General features: G+C 39.8%; 1 protein-coding gene and 1 long non-coding RNA gene across 4 annotated transcripts in view; one reads left to right on the top strand and one right to left on the bottom strand.

Moving 5' to 3' along the window:
• Positions 1-784: 784 nt before the first annotated feature.
• MMEL1 (membrane metalloendopeptidase like 1) overlaps positions 785-22467 on the bottom strand; it is a 69670-nt gene continuing 47987 nt past the window's right edge. For all 3 annotated transcript variants that reach the window (XM_074218669.1, XM_074218670.1, XM_074218671.1), the window contains exons 13-24: positions 22023-22116; positions 18397-18525; positions 16548-16646; positions 15901-15984; positions 13170-13273; positions 10502-10560; positions 8985-9104; positions 6683-6816; positions 6088-6153; positions 4703-4798; positions 3072-3148; positions 785-1454 (exon numbers count right to left, since the gene is read on the bottom strand). In XM_074218669.1, the coding sequence (XP_074074770.1) occupies positions 1355-1454; positions 3072-3148; positions 4703-4798; positions 6088-6153; positions 6683-6816; positions 8985-9104; positions 10502-10560; positions 13170-13273; positions 15901-15984; positions 16548-16646; positions 18397-18525; positions 22023-22116 (1162 nt within the window). In that variant the 3' untranslated portion in view covers positions 785-1354. The remainder of the gene's footprint in view (positions 1455-3071; positions 3149-4702; positions 4799-6087; positions 6154-6682; positions 6817-8984; positions 9105-10501; positions 10561-13169; positions 13274-15900; positions 15985-16547; positions 16647-18396; positions 18526-22022; positions 22117-22467) is intronic.
• The window catches only part of LOC141509268 (uncharacterized), a 28253-nt gene continuing 16241 nt past the window's right edge, over positions 10456-22467 (top strand). The window contains exon 1 of the long non-coding RNA XR_012474627.1: positions 10456-11074. This is a non-coding gene — a long non-coding RNA (uncharacterized LOC141509268). The remainder of the gene's footprint in view (positions 11075-22467) is intronic.

The following is a 22467-nucleotide window of genomic DNA, read 5'->3' as shown; positions in this document are numbered from 1 at the left end:
AGGAGAATGTTTTATACAGAATCAGCAATATTGTTTGATGACAAACTGTGAATGAATTAGCAATTCTCAGCAATATAATGATCCAAGAAAATCCCCAAAGGACTAATTATGATAATAAGGACTATCTGCCCCCCAGAGAAAGAGCTGATATCGATCTCATCCAAGTCCTCTTATACAAAATGACTGATATGGAAATGTTTTACATAAAAATCGCTCTGTTTAAACAGCAGGAGCCAAGATTACCTTTCCCATCACTGGACTTCCGCCCCATTCTAGACCAATCACACTCTGAATCTGGATTTCAGAACCAATGCAAAAACCTCCCTAGGGGAGTTAATCCATTCTTTGGAGTCCTTCTCTGTGACTCAGTTGTCCTGATAGATCAATGTGTTCAATTCCCTCTCCCCTGCTCTCTCTGATACAGACCATGGCCCCTTCTCTCTAATGACAGGAAATTAGGATCCACCCAGGCATCTTATCTTCTGGTCCTCCTTTGGCATATATTCTCCCTCTGAACTACACAAACCTTCCATTTCTTGCCCCAGGATAATATTCAAAAATCTCACTGATTCTGGAAATTAAGTATCAGTCACTTCCCCATGGCCATCTTCCCCTCTTTGTGTGACATAAAAATTTAAGTTATTTGAGGGGAGAGACTGTATCTGACTCTAGGTTTTGATTTCTAAGAATTACTGCTTGTTTAAGAGTTGAATAGAATCCCCTAATTTTAACCCCAAGGATATAAATAACAACACTTTACTAGACAAAGAGGGCTTCAGGTAGGTTTACTTTACTTGAGTTTGAAATAGTCAGACATTTAACACACACACCAGGTGCTTGGAAAAACAGACACAAAATTAGAGATTTCTACATCAAAAAAGTGAGACTGTTTGGTCTAACTTGGAATAGGTAACACAGTAGCAGCTACAAGGTGTGGTTGGATTACATTTAATGAAATATCTCAACTGGATCATCATCCATTCAGTCTCTGGACCTCTTGCAATGAGGACCTGGATGACAAATATACATTATATATATTTATATGTATTTTAAAGAACTAGTTGGTTTTTAATAACAGTCTATATGTCATTTGAAACAGTCATTTCCCCCCCAAAAAAGAAGCTTTCCAGTCTCAGACTGACAAGTGGCCGAGAACTGCTGGCATCTCCATTCCTTTATCTGCATCTGGGCAGAGGCAATAGTTGAGTCAGGTCCTGTCCTAGGCTAGGACACAGGGGAGAAAGCACTGGGAGAATAGGTGGCCCAAGGAGGGGTCCAGTCAGCAGAGCCGGCCTCATGGACTGCTTGGGACCAACTGTGAGGTGGAAGCACAGGATCTGGGCTCCGTCTTCATCTACCACACTCTGCATTTCTCCTCGGGGTGCATTACTGATCCAGTATGGCAATGGAACGCTTCTGAGAAGGCTTCAAAGTTTTGCAAGGAACCCATCACCCTGAGGGACACAGGTAGGATGAGGGATGAAAACATAGTTACAGAAGATGGCTAGCTCAATGAGCTGTTAGGTGGCACCATGTATATAGAGTACTGAGCCTAGAGATAGCAAGACCTGAGTTCGAATTCAACCTTAGCTACTTTCTAGCTGTGAGACTACGCAAGTCACTTATCCCTGATACCCTCAGTTTCTTCATTTGTAAAATGAGCTGGAGAAGGAAACAATGAACCACTTCATTATTTCTGCCAAAGACACCCCAAATGGAGTTATGAAGGGTCAGACAGAACTGAGCTACAACAAACCACTAGCTCAGGAAGTAATCATGAAGGGGGTCACATACAACTCTAGCATCTTAGGAATGTGACATAGGAAAGAAGTCTGAATTGGGAGGTAAGAGGAGTCTTGGGTTGTGGAGATAGCCACAGTCAGGTATTAGAGTGGGCAGAACCCTGGGCTTAGTAATTAGGAATATGGGAGTATGAATCCTGCCTCAGACATAGGCTGTGTGACCCTGGGTAAGTCACACCTTAGTCTCAGTTTTCCCCTCCTGAAAAATGGGAATAACAATGCTATATAATGAGATCTAAATGAGATCTAAGACCTAGCATTTTTGTTACATTATTTCACTTTATCCTCATGATGCTCTCATGAGAATAGGTGCTAATATTCTCATTTTCCTAATGAAAAAATAATGTAGCAAGCCACTTAACCCCATTTGCTTTGCAAAAAAAAATGAAGAAATAATGTATATGGAGATAGTATACATTTACAATATAGAATATATCAAAGACATATAATACTCATGTATGAAGATAATATATTCATACAATATACATATATAAGATTGTGTTAAATTATTGAGCATTATTATATTATTATATAATATCATAGTATATGATTATATAATATGTATTGGGTAATTATTCATAATTATAATATATACATATGCATCATATATGTATATCACATAGCAGTGTATTTGACTCTTTGTGACCCCATTTGGGGCTTACTTGACAAAGGTACTGGAGGGGCTTGGCATTGCCTTCTCCAATTCATTTTACTGATGAGGAAACTGAGTCAAATAGGTGTAGTGATTGACTCAGGGTCACACAGCTCACCCTGTGAGCCAGAGTTATCTGAGGCCAGATTTGAAACAGGTACTTCTGACTTCAGACCCAGCACTCTATCCACCGTACCACCTAGCTGCTCTGATTTGAAATATCATTTTATGTATCTCCACCTGATTTTAGGTTGCCAGAGGAGCTACAAGTATGATTTTTACTCTCTAAAATAAATGTTCTTTAAATTTGTTAGACTTCAAATTCAGCGCCTGGCTCAGAGCTCCATTGGCCTTCCCTTGTTCCAGTTTTGCTAGCAAGTTACCTCCCTACTTTTCTTCTGACTCCCCTATTCCAACCACAAGAGGGTTGCAGGAGCAGCCTCCCCAAATTCATCCACTCAAGGAACCCCATATAAGTTAGTCTGGGTCATAAAAGAGGAAAGACCAGTTATATAAGTAGGGTTACTTTGGAATGGGTTGCATTGTAAATGCCCCAGCATCTGGGTTCATTCAGAAATTTGGCTTCCTTGGCCTCAGAAGGTGAGTGTTCTGCTTGCCTGTACTTCAGTGGACTGTGGACGTCTGTCTTTATGGACTGGCTGGCATACTCTGGTCTGTAGGATCCACACCAAACCTGTGGAAAAGAGTGTGTGTTCTCCTAGAGCCCTGGGCTTCCACATCTTTTAGGGCAGAACCCAATGGGTCATCTAGAAGTCTCACAAAGATAGCAGTGGTTCTCAAGGGACTTCACTTTCACAGAACAAGCCCATTCCCCCAATCTAGCCCCTTAACTACTGTCATTAGACTTCAGTAATTCTACCACTGTGTAAATGGGGAACAGAGATTAGGGGTGGAGAGAAGTTCTGAAACTGAATATTGAAAAGAACCAAATATCATTTAAGTCCATATCACAAGAAGACTGGTTGAAGAAACTGGGCATCTATAACCTGAAGAAGATTTGAGACAGAGTCTGGTATCTGCTTTCAAGAGGAAAGGTATCCTAAAAACCTAAGAAGAAGGGGTTGCCTTAAGAGGTTGTGGGTCCCCCCCAGAGGTCTTAAAACAGAGACTGAGTGCCCACTCATTGAATCTGATATATGGTAAGGTTTCTTTTATGATATATGGTAAGGGGCATGGGGTGAACTAAATGGCTGTTGGGGTCTGTTGTAATCCTTAAATTATAGGATACATCAAGTTACTTGCCAAGAGGCCTAAGGCAAAGTCATTGTCCTTCTCTGGGCCTTAATTTCTTCATCTGTCAAGTGGGAATAAATTAATACTACTCTGTCTTCAAGGCAGGATTGGAGTGAAGATTATAAGAGCTAGTGAATAGAGAATCTATAAAATAAGGGAAGGAGCATTAGGGTTAGAGTCAGAGGACCCTCATGTGAGTTATGACTCTGATCCTTCTAGCTGGGGTTCTTGGACAAGTCATTACACCTCTTTCTCCCTCAGTTTCCCTAGCTATAAAATAAGGGAGTTTAATTTCTGTGATCCATTTATGTTCTAAATTTCAAATTTATTACAAATGTAGCTGTATCAAATGTTGCAATGCTATGAGAGACCTGAGTTCAAATCCCACATATCATCTACTTTCCTTCCCTGGGCCTCAATCTATATACTTATATAAAATGAAGCCACCTCTAGATTCCTTGCACCACTTAATCTCTCATGCTTTATATAAAAATAATTTCATTTCAGCAGGGCCTGGACCACAGTACTGCCCAGTTCATGCCTGCAGATTGAACAAATGAGGAATATATTTTTCACTGGATGAAAGATATTCTGTAAAGGCCCACATAGAAAGTTGCAACCAGCAATCTGGGTACCTGGGAAAATTCAGTTGTGATGATGGGGAACTTGGGACACTATAAGGCCTCTATTGAGGAGCAGGTCAGGGAAGGAGGGGTGAGGGATGTTGGGAAAGAAGTTTACTATCCTGTGATTTCTTCTTTTAATGCATTTTTATTGCAGATTAGTCACTAAAATTTGTTCGTGCAACACTATGGGAGAAAGGTTGTATGGGAGTCAGTCCTGGTCACTCTGCCCTAGTTGTGTCTCATTCTATGTGGGAGCTACCTGAAATAAGAAAACTTTAGTCCCTCTGACCTTGAAAAGTAAGGACGGGCAAGACAAGGGAGGCTGAAAAGGTCCCTCTCTTTCCAGTTAACAGGCCTGAAGTTCCCACCTGGGCAAAGTTGATGAAGAAAAGTTGCTCATGGGTAAGATTCAGTCCTGGCAGTCTGGGTTCTCTTCCTTTTTGTTTCATCCACTTTATGTAAGCCTATGGACAGTACAAACAAACAAAGCCTGTATTATCCAAAATATGTCTGAATCTGTTATGGCAAAAGATTTTTCAATGGTGGGACCAATTCAAGCCGGCATAGGAACAACAGAAATTACTAACAGTTATCTGGCATCTTAGAAATATTTATACATTACACTTAGTATTTACTAGCTAGTATGTTAAGGACTTTTACAAATATTATTTCATTTAATCCTCACAATAACCCTGAAAGGTAGGGGCTGTGATGATTCCCACATTTCAGAAAATAACAATAATGATAAAAATAAACTAGGTTAACTTTTATGTAGTGCCTGTTATGTGTCAGGCAATAAAGTCTTTGTAATTGTTATTTCATTTGATCATCACAACAGCCATATGCAGTAGGAATTGTTCTGAAGCCCATTTTACAGATGAGAAAACTGAGACAGAGTCTTACCTAGGTTACGTAGCTAATAAGTGTCTGAATCTGGATTTGGACACAAGTCTTCCTAACTCCAGACCATGTCTTTTACCCACTGTTCCACGAGATAGCCCGGGTAACCCTGTTTGGGTTTCAGGCTTTGGGTACCTGAGACAAAAACCTTCCAACTGGAAGCTCTCCCTAGCTAAATGGGAGGCTCAAGTAAACAGGAACTAGCATGCATGAGTCATGGATTAGGAGGTCTGGGTTCAAATCCTTTTATTTTTTGCTGCTGTTTCTGTGACCTTGAGCAAATAGCTTGGCTCTTCTGGGTCTCGGTTGACTCACCTGTTAAATGAGGCCTCTAGGATATTTTCTGGCTCTAGACCTATGATCTTACAAATGTTTTGACCTGTAGGGGAAGGAGCACTAGGCTGAGAGACAGAGGACCCTCATGTGAGTTATTACTCTGATCCTTCTAGCTGAGATTCTTGGACAAGTCATTATACCTTTTTTCCCTCAGTTTCCCTATCTATAAGAAAGGGAGCTTACTTTCTATAATCCATTTATTTCTCTAAATTCTAGGATTCTTTTTTTTTTTAGGTTTTTGCAAGGCAAATGGGGTTAAGTGGCTTGACCAAGGCCACACAGCTAGGTAATTATTAAGTGTCTGAGACCGGATTTGAACCCAGGTACTCCTGACTCCAGGGCCAGTACTTTATCCACTGCGCCACCTAGCCGCCCCCAATTCCAGGATTCTTCTTTCTAGGCTTCAGTCCTTCAAACACCCAATAAATAATCTTATAATACAGCCTGACACAGAGCCCTCTATTGTATACAGTAGACACTCAACAGGTACTGAATGAAGGAATGCAATCCACCTTACCTTGTAAGCTTGCCGTATTCCTCCATTATCTGCAATGTTTTCTCCTAGTGTGCCAATCCCACTCACCTGTGGGTATGAGGGAAGGGAAGCAGAATTATGGGGGAAAGACTTTAAACTACTTCTCTTCAGCACAGTCACTATTAACTCAAATATGTCTGCTCTGCCCTTTGCTTCTGAGATACTTTTCCTCCAAACCTTATCCCTCCTACAGGAAGTCGTTCATGATTTCCCCATCATTTCTGCTCTTCCCTCCCTCAAAACATCCTCTGCTTTATCTCTTTATCTGATTTTAAAGCAGGACCTGGAATTAGTGGAAGCCTGTCAATTTTTTTCCTCTAGTGTTACTTCATATCCCTTCTGCTTTATCTTATATACACCAGTGCATACACCATGCATGCTGTACCCTCTCCCATAAAATATAACTTCTTAAGAACAGGGACCTAAGATAGTGTCTGGCTAGGTACTTTCAGCATTCCTATGGATTGGTGCAGCTGTTCAGTTTCATCCCAACCCTCTGAACCCCAGGTTTTTTGTTTCCCCAGGTCCCTTTTGCTAGCTCTGGCTACCAAACTCAACCCAAATCATTCTCACTCACATGCTGGCCACCAGCTAGGTCCCAAGTATAGTTGCCATACTGGTACACCATACACTTTGTCTGCTCCTTGAAGTGTTGGGCTGAGAAGTTGCTCCACCAGTCCAACATATTTCCATCTTTGTCGAAGTTCCTACCTGGGGAAGAGGAGGAAAGGGGACTAGCCAGGGGAGGACAGCACTGGCTGAGGATTACCAGGAAAGCTAACACATTCCTAGGATACAAACCCCATTCTGCTTCTGTCCATGACCATTTAACATCACCAACAATGAACAGAAAAGGAAAAAAGCTACTGTCACTGCTGGAAGGTGATTATGATTATGGGTCATCTGAATGTTCATATGGGTAATGAGCTGGCATCATTGAGCACAGAGGACCAGGTCTGTAGTCAAGGAGATTCATGTTTCTGAGTTCAAATACAGCCTCAAATATTTACTACTTTTGTGACCCTGGGCAAGTCATTTCACACCATTTGTCTCAGTTTCCCCATCTGGCAAATGAGTTGGAAAAGGAAATGACAAACTACTCCAGTATCTTTGTTAAAAAAAAAACCCCAAATGGAGTCACTGAGAGTCCAATATGACTGAAAAATAGCAAGATTTTAACATAAGCATCAGCATGTTTACAGTCTCTGTCCTCAAGGAGCTTATAACCCAATGGAGGAGGCAACAAAAAGAGAGTTGAGGGGATCTGGGAAAGGTAGCCTGCACAGGAGTGGAGTGGAAAAGTCAGAGATTTCCTAAAGTAATGCTCATGGATGCCAATTTTATTTTACTCTTGTTGGTAAATACAATAAGTGGTTGTAATATTATGACACATCAACACCCATGCTGAACATTTATAAGCCCTGTTTTGCCTCTTACCAAAAGCCAGAAATATATATTTAGCCAAGTTTTCCCATCTCACCTGGGGCCCAGACCATTTGAAATCTCTAGTCCACACACCTCTTATGACTTCATAGTCATATATTCTATAGTCGCAAGCTGTCTTAGGCCTACTAACTAGTTGCTCCCTAGCTTGATATTCTACCTCCTACCTCCATGTCTTTGCCCAGGCTGTACTTTCCGGCTAGAATCACTCCCTTTTTAACCTCTATTTGAAAGAACCCCTAACTTCTTTCAATGTTGAACTCAGAGTTACCTCTTATGACTTTTCTGATTCCCCCAGTAGTCATTGTTCTGTAAGCTTCAAAATTACTATTTGATTAAATCTCTAGTAGATGGATTAGAAGCTGGAGTAAGGAAACTCAAAACTTCATTGAAAGAAGGAGGTTGGTTCAGTACACCTCCATGTTTCTCATTTGAAAGCATTACTTTAGGAAATCTCTGACTTTTCCACTCCACTCCTGTGCAGGCTACCTTTCCCAGATCCCCTCAACTCTCTTCTTGTTGCCTCCTCCATTGGCTTATAAGCTCCTTGAGGAATAGAGACTGTAAACATGCTAAGTTATTGGTAGAGGGTGAAAATATAGTCTACCAATGCACACAGGTACCTACTCTACAACCAAGAGTTTCCACAGGGCATGAAAGATAAAGGACCTGCCCAGGGTCAAACAGCCCACGAATGACAGACAAGATTTGAACCGAGATCTTCCTGATTCCACAGTCTCTTTTGATCCACTATACCATTCTTTCTCTTGATTAATAATCACTTGGTGAATCATAGGCCTGACTTTGTGGCAACACAGAGTTGGTCCTGCCTTCCAAGTAGTCCCCTTGGCAATGGAACTGGTGGGGCCTTGGACATTGTCCAAATCTCTCTTTTGACAGCTAAAAAAACATCTGTTATCAGATGGGCAGCTATCTCAAAATGGGATGGGCAGCCTCCCTGCTTAGATTCCCCCATAGGAAAGTTTTCTATCAGTCACCAGGTGGATAGCTGTAAGGCAGGTTGTAGAGAGAATTTTTGTTTAGGGGTGTGTTGGATAGAGGTGTTATCTGAAGATCGTTATGACTCTGAGGCTCTTTGTGATTTGTCCAACATCAAGTGATAGGATGTGGGAAAGATCCAGTTTCAACAAGATGCTTAGCAAATCTCAAGCCCACACATTTTTCCTTTACATCATCCTTCCCCTCCAGGCACCATGCAGTGGGACCCAGCTCTTCTGTCATGATATCTTCACCAACACTTGGTGGGTTTGAGGCCCACACGATGATGTGGCTGTCTCTGTGTCACCCTTGTTTTGTCCCCTAGCCTGGATCCTCAGCATTGAAGATTTGATTATGATGCATGGTCTCTACCCACAACAAGTGGACCCATGGTGTGTCTCTAAAAGGAATGGGGATGGGAGAAGCATCCTACTCACCATTGTCATCAAACCCATGGGTGATCTCGTGACCAATCACCATCCCAATCCCCCCAAAGTTCAAAGCCTGAAGCTGCTGTCTGCTGAAAAAGGGGGGCTGCAAGATCCCAGCAGGAAACACTGCAGAAAAAACAAACAGAGCTTACAGGTTCATAGATCCAGACCTGGAAAAGATCTCAGAGGCCACTTAGGTTTATGGAAGAGGAAAACTGAGGCCCAGAAAATGGAAGTGAATCACCTAAGGTCACGTAGCTTTGTGGTCACACATGACTGTATTCGAATCTTGGTCCTCTCACTACAATCAATGTCAGGGCTCTTCCCATTATATGACACTGTAGGCTTATTGCCTCATTCTCTCAGATTGTCCACTGCTTGGGATGAGATCACAGGGCAAGATGGTCATAGATTTTATCAGTCAGTTAGTCAATCAGCAATTAGTAACCACCTGCTGGGTCCCAGGAACTGTGTTCAGCATTAGGGAAGAGGGGGAAAAAAGCAAAAGTAGCCATTACTATCAAGAATCACATGTTCCAAATGGGGAGACAACATGAAAATAATTATGTACAAAGAAGACACAAGGATAAATATTATCCCCATTTCATAATGAGGAAACTGAGGCTCATAGAAATGTGTCTGAAGACATGAACTTCAGTCTTCTTGATTTCTACTTCAATGATCATGGTATTACAGAAGTGGGATTAGACTGAACCAGCATCAATCACCCAGGTTGCAGTGATAAGAATCTGATCCCAAACCACCCTGGAGGACTACAGAACCCCTCAAAGACCCTGGAATGAGTGCTCAGCAGACATTCTTCTTTCAAGCAGGTCTTCCTTTAACCCTTCTAGGACTAGCAGACTTTTCACAAAATGTTGGCATCTGTGAGGGGAACCCGTAACTTTTAATTTTATATACACTCTTTCTCTCATTTGGCGTTAATCTTTTCAGTGTTAAACCTACATAAAAAGATAGTAGAAATCATATTGGGTTTGGATCCTCAGTTTCCTCATCTGGTTTTCTCTAGGTTTTGTGTCAGGAAAGAAAACAACTCTCTGATGCTCCAATCTGCTCCAGTGAAAAAGGACTAACTTGGGAAGGGATAGAAGAATCCTTCTTGGAGGACTTTAGTCAGAGACTGAATCACCACTTATATGTAATGTTCTGGTGGGGAATCCCATTTCAGTGGGGGAGGGGGAACTGAATAATTGGAACTCTCAGATTCTGGGTTCTGTGAAAACTGTAAGATGAGAGGAAAGTGCAATAGGAGATAGTTTAGAGAGATTCCTCTGAAGTCCCATCTATTCCTAAATCAAAGATTTGGGGTCCTCTATCAAACTCCAAGAGAGATTGGATCAAATGCCCTTGGATGACTGATAGCCCTCCATCTAGGGGCTTCTGACCCTCCTCCTTCTCCCTCTCAAGGTAGGAGGGGAAGGCATTGCCCCAAATGAGCAGGGGTGGGAAGGAGAGGGACAGATTTCAGCAGAGGGCAGGAAGGGAGGGACTGTATCACCTACCGATCTGGTTTCGATTTGGAGAGTAAAAAGCATTGACTACAGCTGCCCCGATGATCCAGCTGAAAAAGAAGACAGTAACTAGTGATTAGGCTTGGTACTTGTGACTGAACTCCAGAGGACTATGAGCTGGATGTAGAGGAAGTCTGGTCTAGCATCAGGGATGTCTCTTCTGTAAAGACTCCGATAGTGTCCATCTCTCACTGTTGTTTTGTGGGGTCAAATGAGATGGACCAATGAGTTTGTGTTATTTTGGTTAAGAACATGATTATTTTAAGCTTCTAGGTGATGCCAGGGTTTTTAGAGCACAAGGCTTGAAGTTTAAGAAAACTTGCTGAATTCAAATCTGGCCTCAGACACTTTCTAGCTGTGTGATCCTAGACAAGTCACATAACCCTGCTTGCCTCAGTTTTCCCATCTGCTAAATTATTTGAAGAAGGAAATGGAAGCCATTGGAGTATCCCTGCCAAGAAAATACTAAATGGTGTTGCAAAGAATTAGACAGAGCTGAATTGACTGAACAACAAGCACAAAAATTATTATTTTAGAAGATCCGTGGAAAATGCTCCATCTCGGGTAAGCAGAATCCTTTTCTATGTCATTTCTCTCACCAGAAGTGCTATGCCATTTTATTTTAATATTAATAATAGAAATGTTGAAAAATAAAAGACTTTTAGGATTTAGCACTTGAAGGTACTCTTTAGCCCAGGCCTTTTGTTTTACTGATGAAGAGATGGAGACATAAGCAGACAGAGTTCCCCACAACCAGGTCACAGGATACAAGGTTGGAAGGATCCTGGGAGGTCATTTTTCAGAAGAGGAAGCAAACATAGAGAGATTAAATCATTTGCCCCAAATCACACAGGTAGTCAGTGGCAGGGTTGGGATGCTTTGAATACAGGTTCCCTGACTTATAGTAATATTGATAATCTAAATATTATCTGAAAGGGACAGCCTAGTAGAAAGAAAATGGGAATATGAGTGGGAAAACAGATCACATCCCCCTTTTGCTACTTATTAACCTGTGGCTTTTCTTTGAGACTCAGTTTCCCTGTCTGTGAAATATGGGGTTTGCATAAGATCATTTCTTTTTTTTCAGATTTTTCAAGGCAATGGGGTTAAGTGGCTTGCCCAAGGCCACACAGCTAGGCAATTATTAAATGTCTGAGGCCGGATTTGAACCCAGGTACTCCTGACTCCAAGGCTGATGCTCTATCTACTTTGCCACCTAGCCACCCCCATAAGATCATTTCTAAGAATACTTTCAGTTCTAAATCTGTTCCATGTCAAAACTGCCACTCTCCAGTGTGATCCTCTCTCTCTTCTCTTATCTGTCTCTGTACATTCCAGCTGTATACCCCTCAAGCTTGCAGTGTTGGATCCCAATGCTGGAAGAGGTTTCATCTCCATTCACTTAAATATCTCTTAAGATCTCATTCAGGTGCCCAGGAAACCTTCTTTGATATACAAGCTCAAAGAATCTTTGCTTTAAAGATGAAAGAGGTCGGGGCTGCTAGGTGGCATAGTGGATAAAGCACTGTCCCTGGAGTCAGGAGTACCTGGGTTCAAATCCGGTCTCAGACACTTAATAATTGCCTAGCTGTGTGGCCTTGGGCAAGCCACTTAACCCCATTTTTCTTACAAAAAAAGATGAAAGAGGTCATAGAGGCTACTTAATCTAGTCTGGCCATTTTATATCTGAGGGCACTGAGGCTCAGAAAAGTCACCATGACTTTTCCAAGGTAACAAAGTCAGTAAAGAGTGGAAACAGATCTTTTGTGCTCTTTCCTTTCATTATAGTCACTCATTTTACAGATGGAGAAAGTGAAATCTGAGAAAAGTGGTTTATTAAAGGTCACACAGGTAAACAGCAGAATTGGAATTTGAAATCAGGTCTTCAGACTAAATCCATGACTCTATCTACTCTGCAACACATTGTCTTTTATAGTGATAACCCTGAGTCACTAAGAAGAAAGATAAATTCTTTTTAAAAAGGCAGGAAAGGCTTGCTAGGTGGTTAGAGCACCGGCCCTGGAGTTAGGAGGATCTGAGTTCAATGTGGCCTCTGACACTCAATAATGACCTAGCTGTGTGGCCCTGGGCAAGCCACTTAACTCCATTGCCTTGCAAAAACCTAAAAACAAATAAGTAAATAAGCAAATAAACAAACAAATAAATAAAAAGACAGGAAAAGGGTATTTTTGGGAAAGGCTTTCATCATGCATTTTTTTAAAAAAGATTGATGGGGGCCGTTAAGGATACAGTGGCCCTGGAATCAGCAGTCTCAGTTCAGATTACTAACTGTGTGACCCTGGACAAGGCACTTATCTCCATCTGCCTCAAAAAAAAAAAAGACTTGGAAATTTAATGTGGTAAATTAGAGTACTTAAATAATAGATCACTGGAGCTAGAGTCAAGAAGACCAGAGTTGAAATATGACCTAGAGACTTACTAGTTTTGTGACCTTGGGCACATGTATTAATATTTCCAGACTTTCTCATCTATAAAATGAAAATAACATACCTCTCAGGGTTGTTGTGAGAATCCAATGACCTATTTGTAAAGAATTTTGCAAACTTTAATATGCTATAGACATGTGTACTGCTGTTTTTATTATTGTCAATCACATCTACCTAAGAGGGCTCTCCCTTCCCGCTGGCACTATACTCACACATCCACGTCCACTTTCTCCCTCAGTTTCTTCAGACTTTTCTGTGCATTAGACTTAAGGTTTTCCAAAGTATTCTCAAAGAACATGTCCTCTGTAAAATTCAGCTAAGGAAAAGAAATATTAATATATAACTAGTCCAAAGGAGGAAGGTCTTCTTTTTTTAAATTAAGAAAATCAATGAGCATAAAGAAAAGAGCTTTTCCTGCACCATCCTGCTGATATATTAATAAAGAAACAAATAAATAAAATATTTATGGATACTTTTGTTTTTATCAATCATTGATGGATGTGGCTGTCCTTAGCACTAAAGTCACCTGAAGTTATTTTTATGATTTTCCTCAAAATTCTAAAATATTTTAATTTCAAATTTTGAGTTCCAAATTTTACCTCCCTTTCCCCTCCCCACTTCCCAAAATATTAAGCAATCATATATAGTTATATATGGATAATTATGTAAAACATTTCCATGTTACTCATCTTGTACAAGAAGACTTGAATAAAAGAAAAACGAAAGTGAAACATATCATGCTTCAGATTGTATTTAATCACTATCCCTTCTGTCTTTCGAGGCAGATAACAAGCTTCATCACTAGTTCTTTGGGATTGTCTCAGGTTATTGTACTGATTAGAATAGCCAAATCATTCACAATTCTTCATGGAACAATATTAACATTTCTGAGTTCATTGTTCTCCTGCTTTTGTTCACTTCCTCATGAATAAGTTCATATAAGTCTTTCCAGGTTTTTCCTAAATCATCCTGTGTGTCTAATACTATTCCATTAAAACATATACCACGGCTTATTTAGTCATTCTCCAATTGATGGCCATCCCTTCAATTAACAATTTTTTGTCACCAAAGAGCTGCTATATTTTGTTCAGATATGTCATTTTCCCTTTTTTGGGTTGTCTTTGGGATAAAGACCCAGCAATGGCAATGCTGGAACAAAAGTTAAACACATTTTTATAGCTCTTTGGGTATAGTTCCAAATTGCTCTCCAGAATGGTTGGATCAATGCACAAATCCATCAACAATGCATTGGCATCCCAGTTTTCCTACATCCCCTCCAAAATTCAGCAGTTTCATTTTGTTTGTCATATCAGTTACTCTCATATATGGAGTGGTTTTGATTTGTACTTCTATAATTAGTAGTGATTTATTGTATTTTTCCACAAGAATATAAATAGCTTTGATTTGTTTGAAAATTACCTATTTATAGCCTTTAACCATTTATTGATTAGAAAATGATTTATATTTTTACAACTGTGACTCAATACTCTATACTTTTGAGAAAAGTGGCCTTTATCAGAGATTTTTTTTTTGCATTTATTTATTTGTTTATTTATTTATTTATTTTTATTTAAGTCAGCGGGGTTAAATGACTTGTCCAAAGTCACACAGCTAGGTAATTATTAAGTTTCTAAGACCAGATTTGAATTCAGGTCCTCCTGACTCCAGGGCCAGCACTCTATTCACTGCACCACCTAGCTGCCCCATTAGAGGATTTTGTTGCAAATTTTTCCCTAGTTCTCTGTTTTCCTTAAAATTTTGGTTGCATCGAGTTTTGTTTGTACAAGATCAAAACTTTTTTAATTTTATATAATCAAAATATTCCATTTTACATTTTTAATCTTCTCTATATCTCTTTTGTTCCTAAATACTTTCCTTATCCATAAAGATAAGAAAATATTCTGTGTTCTCTTAATTAACTTTTGGTATCATTCTTTATGTGAAAATCATGTGCACATGTTGAACCTATCTTGGTATATGGTATGAGATACTGTTCAATACCTATTTTTTTGCCATATTGTTTTCCAGTTTTCCAATTTTTGTCATAAATAATGATGTTTTGTTCCAAAAACTTTGATCTTTGGGTTTATCATGTATTATATTACTACAACCATTTACTATAAAGTGATTTGTACTTGACTCTATTCCACTGATCCACCACTCTATTTCTTATTTAGAACAAATCATTTCAATAATTATGACTTTATGATAAAGATTGATATCTGGACCAGTTAAATGACCTTCAATCACAATTCTGAAGTCTCCTTTATGATAAAGGAAAATTGTTAAGCATAAATAACCCACTGAGTAACCTCTATTATTAGTGTTTGTAACATTCCACCAATTTTTAGACTTGTTACTACATTCTTCCAACCTGTCTACTGAGATGTGGAAGCAAAGTCCCATTCTCTATTTATTGGTGCTAAGATTATTACTCAGCTATCCAAAATTCTGTTTCCATTTAGTGTGATGTTTATTAATATTTCTCTAATCATTTTAGGTCTTATTGTCCTGGTTCTGTGAACAGACCAGTCTTCCCAGGCTTCTCTAAAACCCTCATATTTGTAATTTCTGTCAACCATTCCCATGGCCTCAAGGCTCCTGGTTGTAGCCTGAAGTGTTAACTCAATTCTGGGGCTCTTATCTTCTTGAGAACTCCTTACACCCCTCCCAATTCCTTTAGGAATTGCTTTTATGTGGAGAATATTTGATCATGTTTTTGTTAAATGAATTGATTATTCCGAATCTTCATGCTCTGGGTGATCCCTGTGGAGACCCCTTCTGAAACAAGGGTGGTGTTCCATCATATCCTTCCGTGAGACTGTTCAGTTGGGCTTTCATAATGGGTACACATCTTATTCCTAGCTCTTTGTCATCCCAACTAACATTATTGAATAAAATAAAATAAAATCAGTGAGTGACCATTGTGAGTGACAGCCTCACCTGGTGATATTCTTCATCTAGTTTCTTATTTTGCTCTTCTAAAATGTAGTCTGGGTAACCAATCTGTTCCTTGATGGCTGTGGCCTACAATAAAGAAAGAAGATGGTAAGGTATAGAATAGACAAAACACTGTTTTTACATACATAGGCCCTGGATGCAAATCCCTGAAAGTCATTTCCATTTCCTAAACCTGAATGTAATTTTATTTAAACATGGATGTGGGAAGAGTTTGTCTTTTCAGGAGAATGGAGAGACTCATTGTTAGGAACTCCCTTCACTAATGTGGAATGTATCCCCTCACTGGCTTTGAAGCACTAGTATTACAGAGCTTGCAATTTTTCAATTTGAACCCAGGTATTTTTGGCTCCAAATACCCACTGTTTTCTGGCAGGTAGAATCACCAATTTTATACAATGGGTGCTAAAAATCTCCCGCTGTAATGACAGAAATATCAGTGTCCGAAAGATCAGGGTTTATAATCTCCCACTTTGAGTAGGAAAGTCTAAGTTGGCTAAAAGAGGGACTGGTCACACAAAAAAGTTCACTTTCCCAGCTTCCAAAATTTGGGACAAATATGTGACTCCTACCCTAGGTAACAGGGGTCAGTGACATCCCCAAATAGATCAGCCTCCAATGTTGTCACTGACCTTCTCCTGAGCCTTCTTCTTGGATGTTTCATCCATCCATTGTAATTCGTTGAGGGTCTCAATAAACACCTCACGTACTTTTTGGATAAGATCACTGACCTGAAAAGAAAAGTTCAAGCAGAAGTTTTATCTGACCCTGAATCTTTACCTACTTCCCTCCCTCCCCCCCCCCCACCATGTCTGTAGTATGTTTGCAGAACTCCAGTTTTTGAAGGAACTTCATCTCTGCTCACTTAAGTCTCTTTTTTTTTTCAAGGACTCAGTCCCAGAGGCAAGAACACTTGACCAGGGCAAGTAATACTTTCTTGATTTTTTGAGGGGGAAGCAGGTTCTGCCTGCTTGAGATTGGTCTGAGAGAAGGGTTCTGATCATACCTGAATCTACTGCCTGACCAAGGCAGAATCACATCACACCACATTTTCAATTATATTTGGAGTCAACAATTCTTTACCGCTGTAGGTGAGGAGTAGGGATGGTTAAATTCCCTGTGCTACACAGGACCAGCTAAATAGGGTGGTGAATAGAACATTGTATCTGAAGTCAGGAAGACCTCAGTTCAAATATGACCTTCCTAGCCATGTGGCCTGGGGTAAAGTAATTTAACACTGATTCAGTTTCCTTATCTTTAAAATGAGTTGAAGGTGGGGAGGCTAGGTGGCCCAGTGGATAGAGCACAGGCCCTGGAGTCAGGAGGACGTGAGTTCAAATCTGACCTTAGACACTTAATAATTACCTAGCTGTGTGGCCTTGGGCAAGTCACTTAACCCCATTGCCTTGAAAAAAAATGAGTTGAAGGAAATGAAGGAAATGGCAAACCACTTCAGGATCTTTGTCAAGAAAACCCCAATTGGGATAATGAAGAGTCAGATACGATTGAGCAACTGAACAACAATGTGCCAGACACAAAGAATTTTATAGATATTAACTCATGTGATTCTCACAATAATCCTGAGGTCTGTGTTATGATTATCCTCTTTTTACAGGTGAGGACACTAAAGCATATAGACACGCCCAAGGTAATCTGGTCATTAGTAAATATCTGAGACTGGGTTTGAACTCTTTCATATTTTGGATTTAGTGCTTTACCCAGTGTATCACCTAGTTAGTTCTTTCTTCTTGCTGGCTCTCATTCTCTGTATTTAGCAAATCAGTGGGTTGAGGGGCAGCTAGGTGGGCCAATATATATAGCACTTGACTTTGGAGTCTGGAGGATCTGAATTCAAATCTGACATAAGATACTTACTAGGTGTGGGGCAAGTCATTTAATCCTGATTATCTCCAAAAGAAAGAAAAAATCAGTGAGAGCATTGCTCACTTCCTTTCTAGCTCTAAATCCTGGAATCCTCAGACCATCTGAAGCAAACCTGGCAAATGCAGGGAATATCATTGACCCAACAAAAAAGCTAAAGTCACTCCCTTGATAAGCTCTGCACTTGGCTCCATCTAATTCTTTCTGAGTTTTACAATTTAGGGTGAAAGAAGGAAAAGGAGCCTCTACTTAGTAGTGAAATCTTAGTCTCAGTCTTCTAGTGAAGACAACATGGTTTGGGAGTTGGATCCTGTCACTAACTCAGAGCAAGTCACTTTTCCTCAATTTCCCTCATCTGTAAAATATGGACATTAGGACTGAAGCAAAGGAAGGCATTTGAACATTAAGAGATGAATAATATGCAACATCCACTGGGAGTAGGGTCAGTCATCATTCTAAGAGAATGGACTGACCCAGCTCCCTCTTCCTCAGGTTTGTATGGTGTGAGTAGTAGTGAGCCTAGGGCATCCAGCATCAAACTGCTGGAATGGATGGAGGACAGGAGTGGCACAGGAAGAGCAGGAGTGGTGCTTTACCTACCATCCTCTTACTCTCACCAGCAAAAGATTGTTTCACGTAGAGGGCACCCACTGCACTCTCCATGTTGTTGTTGACATAACGCACACATTCCCGCCACTGGACATCCTCCAGTGAAGTCCCATACAGAGCCTGAGGGGGAGAGACATATATATAGTCACAGGGCCCTTTCCAATTTCTCCCTATTCATGACATCCTCACTTAATGGTCATCCTTCCTCTGTTTGAATATCTCCAGTGATGAGCAAATCACTACTTATCAAATCAACCCATTCCACTTCTTAATAGATATTGTTTAGAATTAATTTCTCCTTACAATATGATAAAAACTATGCTCTGGAAATTCTTACAATCCCACACTTCCAGTTCTTTGGGGTCAAACAGAACAAAGTTAATTTAACTTCCCCCAGTAGGTACAGAGAGCCCCAGTGCCAGCATGGAGACAAGTACCTAATAATGGGCATAGAAAGGAGAAATATGACTAAGGAAGAACTTAGAGGAAGGAGAGACAACTACAGACTGGAGGAGTAGGGTAATTCCGCATTGATTCTATTGAGTATGTGTATTTTATATGCAAGGGAAGATTATTAAGGTTATGGAGACTGAAATTCATAAAAGTGGGTTTGGTGAATAGTGAAGAGTCTCATCTGGGGTTGGGTAAAGTGAATAAAAAAGAGAAGCTGAAGAGAAATTTAGGAAAAGATGGTAGAGAAATTCAACTGCTTTCATTTTATTTGGTAGACAGAGTCAATCATAGGGCTTCCCTCTTACATTGCTAGAAAGGGACTGGTTCTTCTGGGGAAAAGATGTTGGCCTCTGTTTATTAAACTGAGTCTTCATTCCTTTTATTCCTTTTTCTCTTTTGCATTGACTTGTTAGATATAGGGAATGTCCTTTACTGAGATCATACTCCCTAATCTCTGTGTGATAATGGGGTATAAATTTTCACCAAATAACTTTCTCATTTCCTCAGAAGATAGAATCATTCAGGGCACTGTAGTCTAGCAAATATAGTCCAAATCTTGAGTTGGAGCAAATAGGTGGCACCATGGTACCTAGACTGATAGTCTTAGAATCAGTAAAACTTATCTTCATGAGTTCAAATCTGGCCTTAGATACTTCCCCAAATAAGATCATGAAGAATTGGATACAACTGAACACCAATAAAAGCCTCAAGTTGAGTCATAGGTGTCATTAAACTGGTCCCGATTCATATAATCCTAGAGTTGGAAAGGATCTCAGGAAGGATGGGGTTCATTCTACATAATAATGATGATTATAGTAATGATTATGATGTTAGTAACTTACATTTATGTAATGGTTTATGTCTGGCACTATTCTAATTGATTTATCATTATTATCTCATTTGATCCTTGATACGTAAATCACTATTGTTATCCCCATTTAAAAAATGGGTTTAGTGACCTACCCAGGATGAGTATCTGAGGTTGGCCCTGAACTCAGATCTTTCTGATTTCAGGTTCAATTCTTCCACTATGCCACCTAGCTGTCCCTATGTGTGATCCTCCAACTTCCACTTCAAAATTTCAAGGATGGAGGAACCTACTACCTTGGGAAATCACGTGTTTTAGTTTAGGACAATTCTCATCATCAGGACATTTTTTATGCAGCAAACCTCCTTTTTACATATTTATAATTTGGGTCCCAAGAAGGGCAATACAATTAATCCTTTTTTCCTACAAAATTGATAGGTTTTGAAAGTATGAGAGATGAACATTTCTCTCGTATTTAAAAGCTAATTATTGAATCAGGACCAATATTTTTCACTCTTCTACTTCCAGAAATTTAATCAGATAGTAAAATGAATTTTAAGTTTGAATTAATGGGTGTATTCCTGCTCATTGTGTTTGCTCAGATGGGTGAGAAGTGGTGATTCTCCCTTCTGTCAAGAAAGATAATTTGGAAATTGTTATTTCTTTGACTAAGATTTGAATAACCCAAGTCAAGTAACCCAAGACCCTCATGTTAATTTAACCCACCTCCCACTGTGTTAACCAATTAGAGTTGATTGACTCTCCTCAGAAACACCTACTCTTTGAAGGTTTATATAAATTATGAGGGCAGTTAGATGGTGCGGTGGATAGAGCAATGGCTTGAAAGTCAGAAGAACAGGAGTTTGAATCTAGTCTCTCAGACACTTAATACTAGCTATATGACCTTGGACAAGTCACTAAAACCTAATAGCCTTGCATCCAGGGCCATCTCCAGTTATTCTGATTTGTATTTTGCCACTAGATCCAGATGGCTCTAGAGAAGAAAATCAGACTGGTCACTTAGCACAGCACCCCCTCATTCAATTCATGTACTGCAATGGCATTTCTCTCTGATGTCACCGTCTTCTTTAAGAAGAAAGAAAAGCATCATCATTTAAATTGTGAGTTTATTAGAGGTCTTTGATCTAAGAAAGATGACCAAATGACTATTCTTTTATTAATAAATGAGCTAGTCTTAATAATCATATGATTAAATTATCCAGGAACTATGTCTTTTTTTTAGGTTTTTGGAAGGCAAATGGGGTTAAGTGACTTGCCCAAGGCCACACAGCTAGGTAATTATTAAGTGTCAGAGACTGGATTTGAACCCAGGTACTCCTGACTCCAGGGCCGGTGCTCTATCCACTGCACCACCTAGCTGCCCCCAGAACTATATCTTTCTAACACTTTTAATCATCACAGAGGGGTTGGAGGGGTAGCTATATGTATGAATTGGAGGCATGCACTTTCATGGAGTAGGACATGGAGTTGAGGAGAAGATGACTTGGGAGGAGTTGGATTCAATGTTGAACTACTCAAGGGGACCTGGGCCGAAGCTACACAGTCCATATTGGTATTCACATATATGAGTATAAACAAATTCATTTTTTCCTGACACATCAGTAGAGATTATGAGAAAGGAGTCAATTTAGGAAATTAAGCCAAGACCCTCCATAAGGAAAGAGGCACAGTGATCAGGTGTCAACTTCCCCTCATTTAATACCTTAAACTAAGGTTGAGACTGCACATCTGGTCTAAACATTCCAAAGTTTGGGTGCAACACTGTCTCAGTCTTATTCCCTATCCAATCTATTGGAAAATAGTATCTGGTTCTTTGCTCTCTCTGATGCTGAATATTTCCACTAGGTGTCAAGGATCAATTTTGAAACCATAGAATTAATACTTGTGAACTGTTGATTGCTTTAGAGGTCATTCAGTTGAACTCTCACATTTTAAAGATGAGGCTGAGGATGGGAAGTGATCTGTCTAATATCCCACAGAGACAAAATCTGAACCCAGCTCCTACAATTCTACATTCACCTGTCTTTCAAATGTACCAGATTATTTTGAATGTTAGTGAGGAGTAATGGATACTGAGCTGGAGATAAAAAAAATGGAGGGTCAAGTCTCCTTCTGATGTATACTAGCTATGTGACCTAAGAATTAGATAATTTTCTAAAATTATTAGTTACAGAAAAACTGCCAACCTGTACAGGAGGGAGGCGCTTCCTCACTGGAGGTTCTTTACTCTGATTAAAGATCTAAGTGGAAAAAATATAGGAATTCTCCTAAAGAGGAATGTGGAGCAGATCTGAGAGTCTTGTTCTATTCATCAGGCATATATGGGGTGACTTACCTTACGATAGCTGATTCGGGCTTCCTTGAATCGATGACTCAAGTTACTAATTTGATCCTGCACCAGGCGCCAGACCAGATAGTTTTGGATGGTTCTGGGAACAAGTGAGTAGAGTTCCTCATTAGTGTCTGAGGAAGAAACCAGGGTCTTCTGGTTCCTCATGGCCAGATAAAAAGACTTCCCAACTGGAGATGATAAGTCTGGCTTCATATAATAGAGGAATAGCCAATTGAGAAGAGGATGAGATTTAGAGATCTAAGGAAAGATTCCTTTCCTTATCCTAGGTTTCTCTTTCCATCTGAAATTTCACCAAAAGAAACTAAATTTTTCAAAGTTGAAAATGTAAATATTTCTGGGGAGGGATAGTGCATCTCACCTTATCAGTCATTTACACCTTAGTGTGAATAAACACATTTGACTCCCTTCTTGGGAGCAAGTTTGATGA

This window comes from Macrotis lagotis, chromosome 1, assembly GCF_037893015.1.
Source record: "Macrotis lagotis isolate mMagLag1 chromosome 1, bilby.v1.9.chrom.fasta, whole genome shotgun sequence".
Classification (NCBI taxonomy): domain Eukaryota; kingdom Metazoa; phylum Chordata; class Mammalia; order Peramelemorphia; family Peramelidae; genus Macrotis; species Macrotis lagotis.
This window is presented reverse-complemented; position numbering and strand designations above follow the sequence as displayed.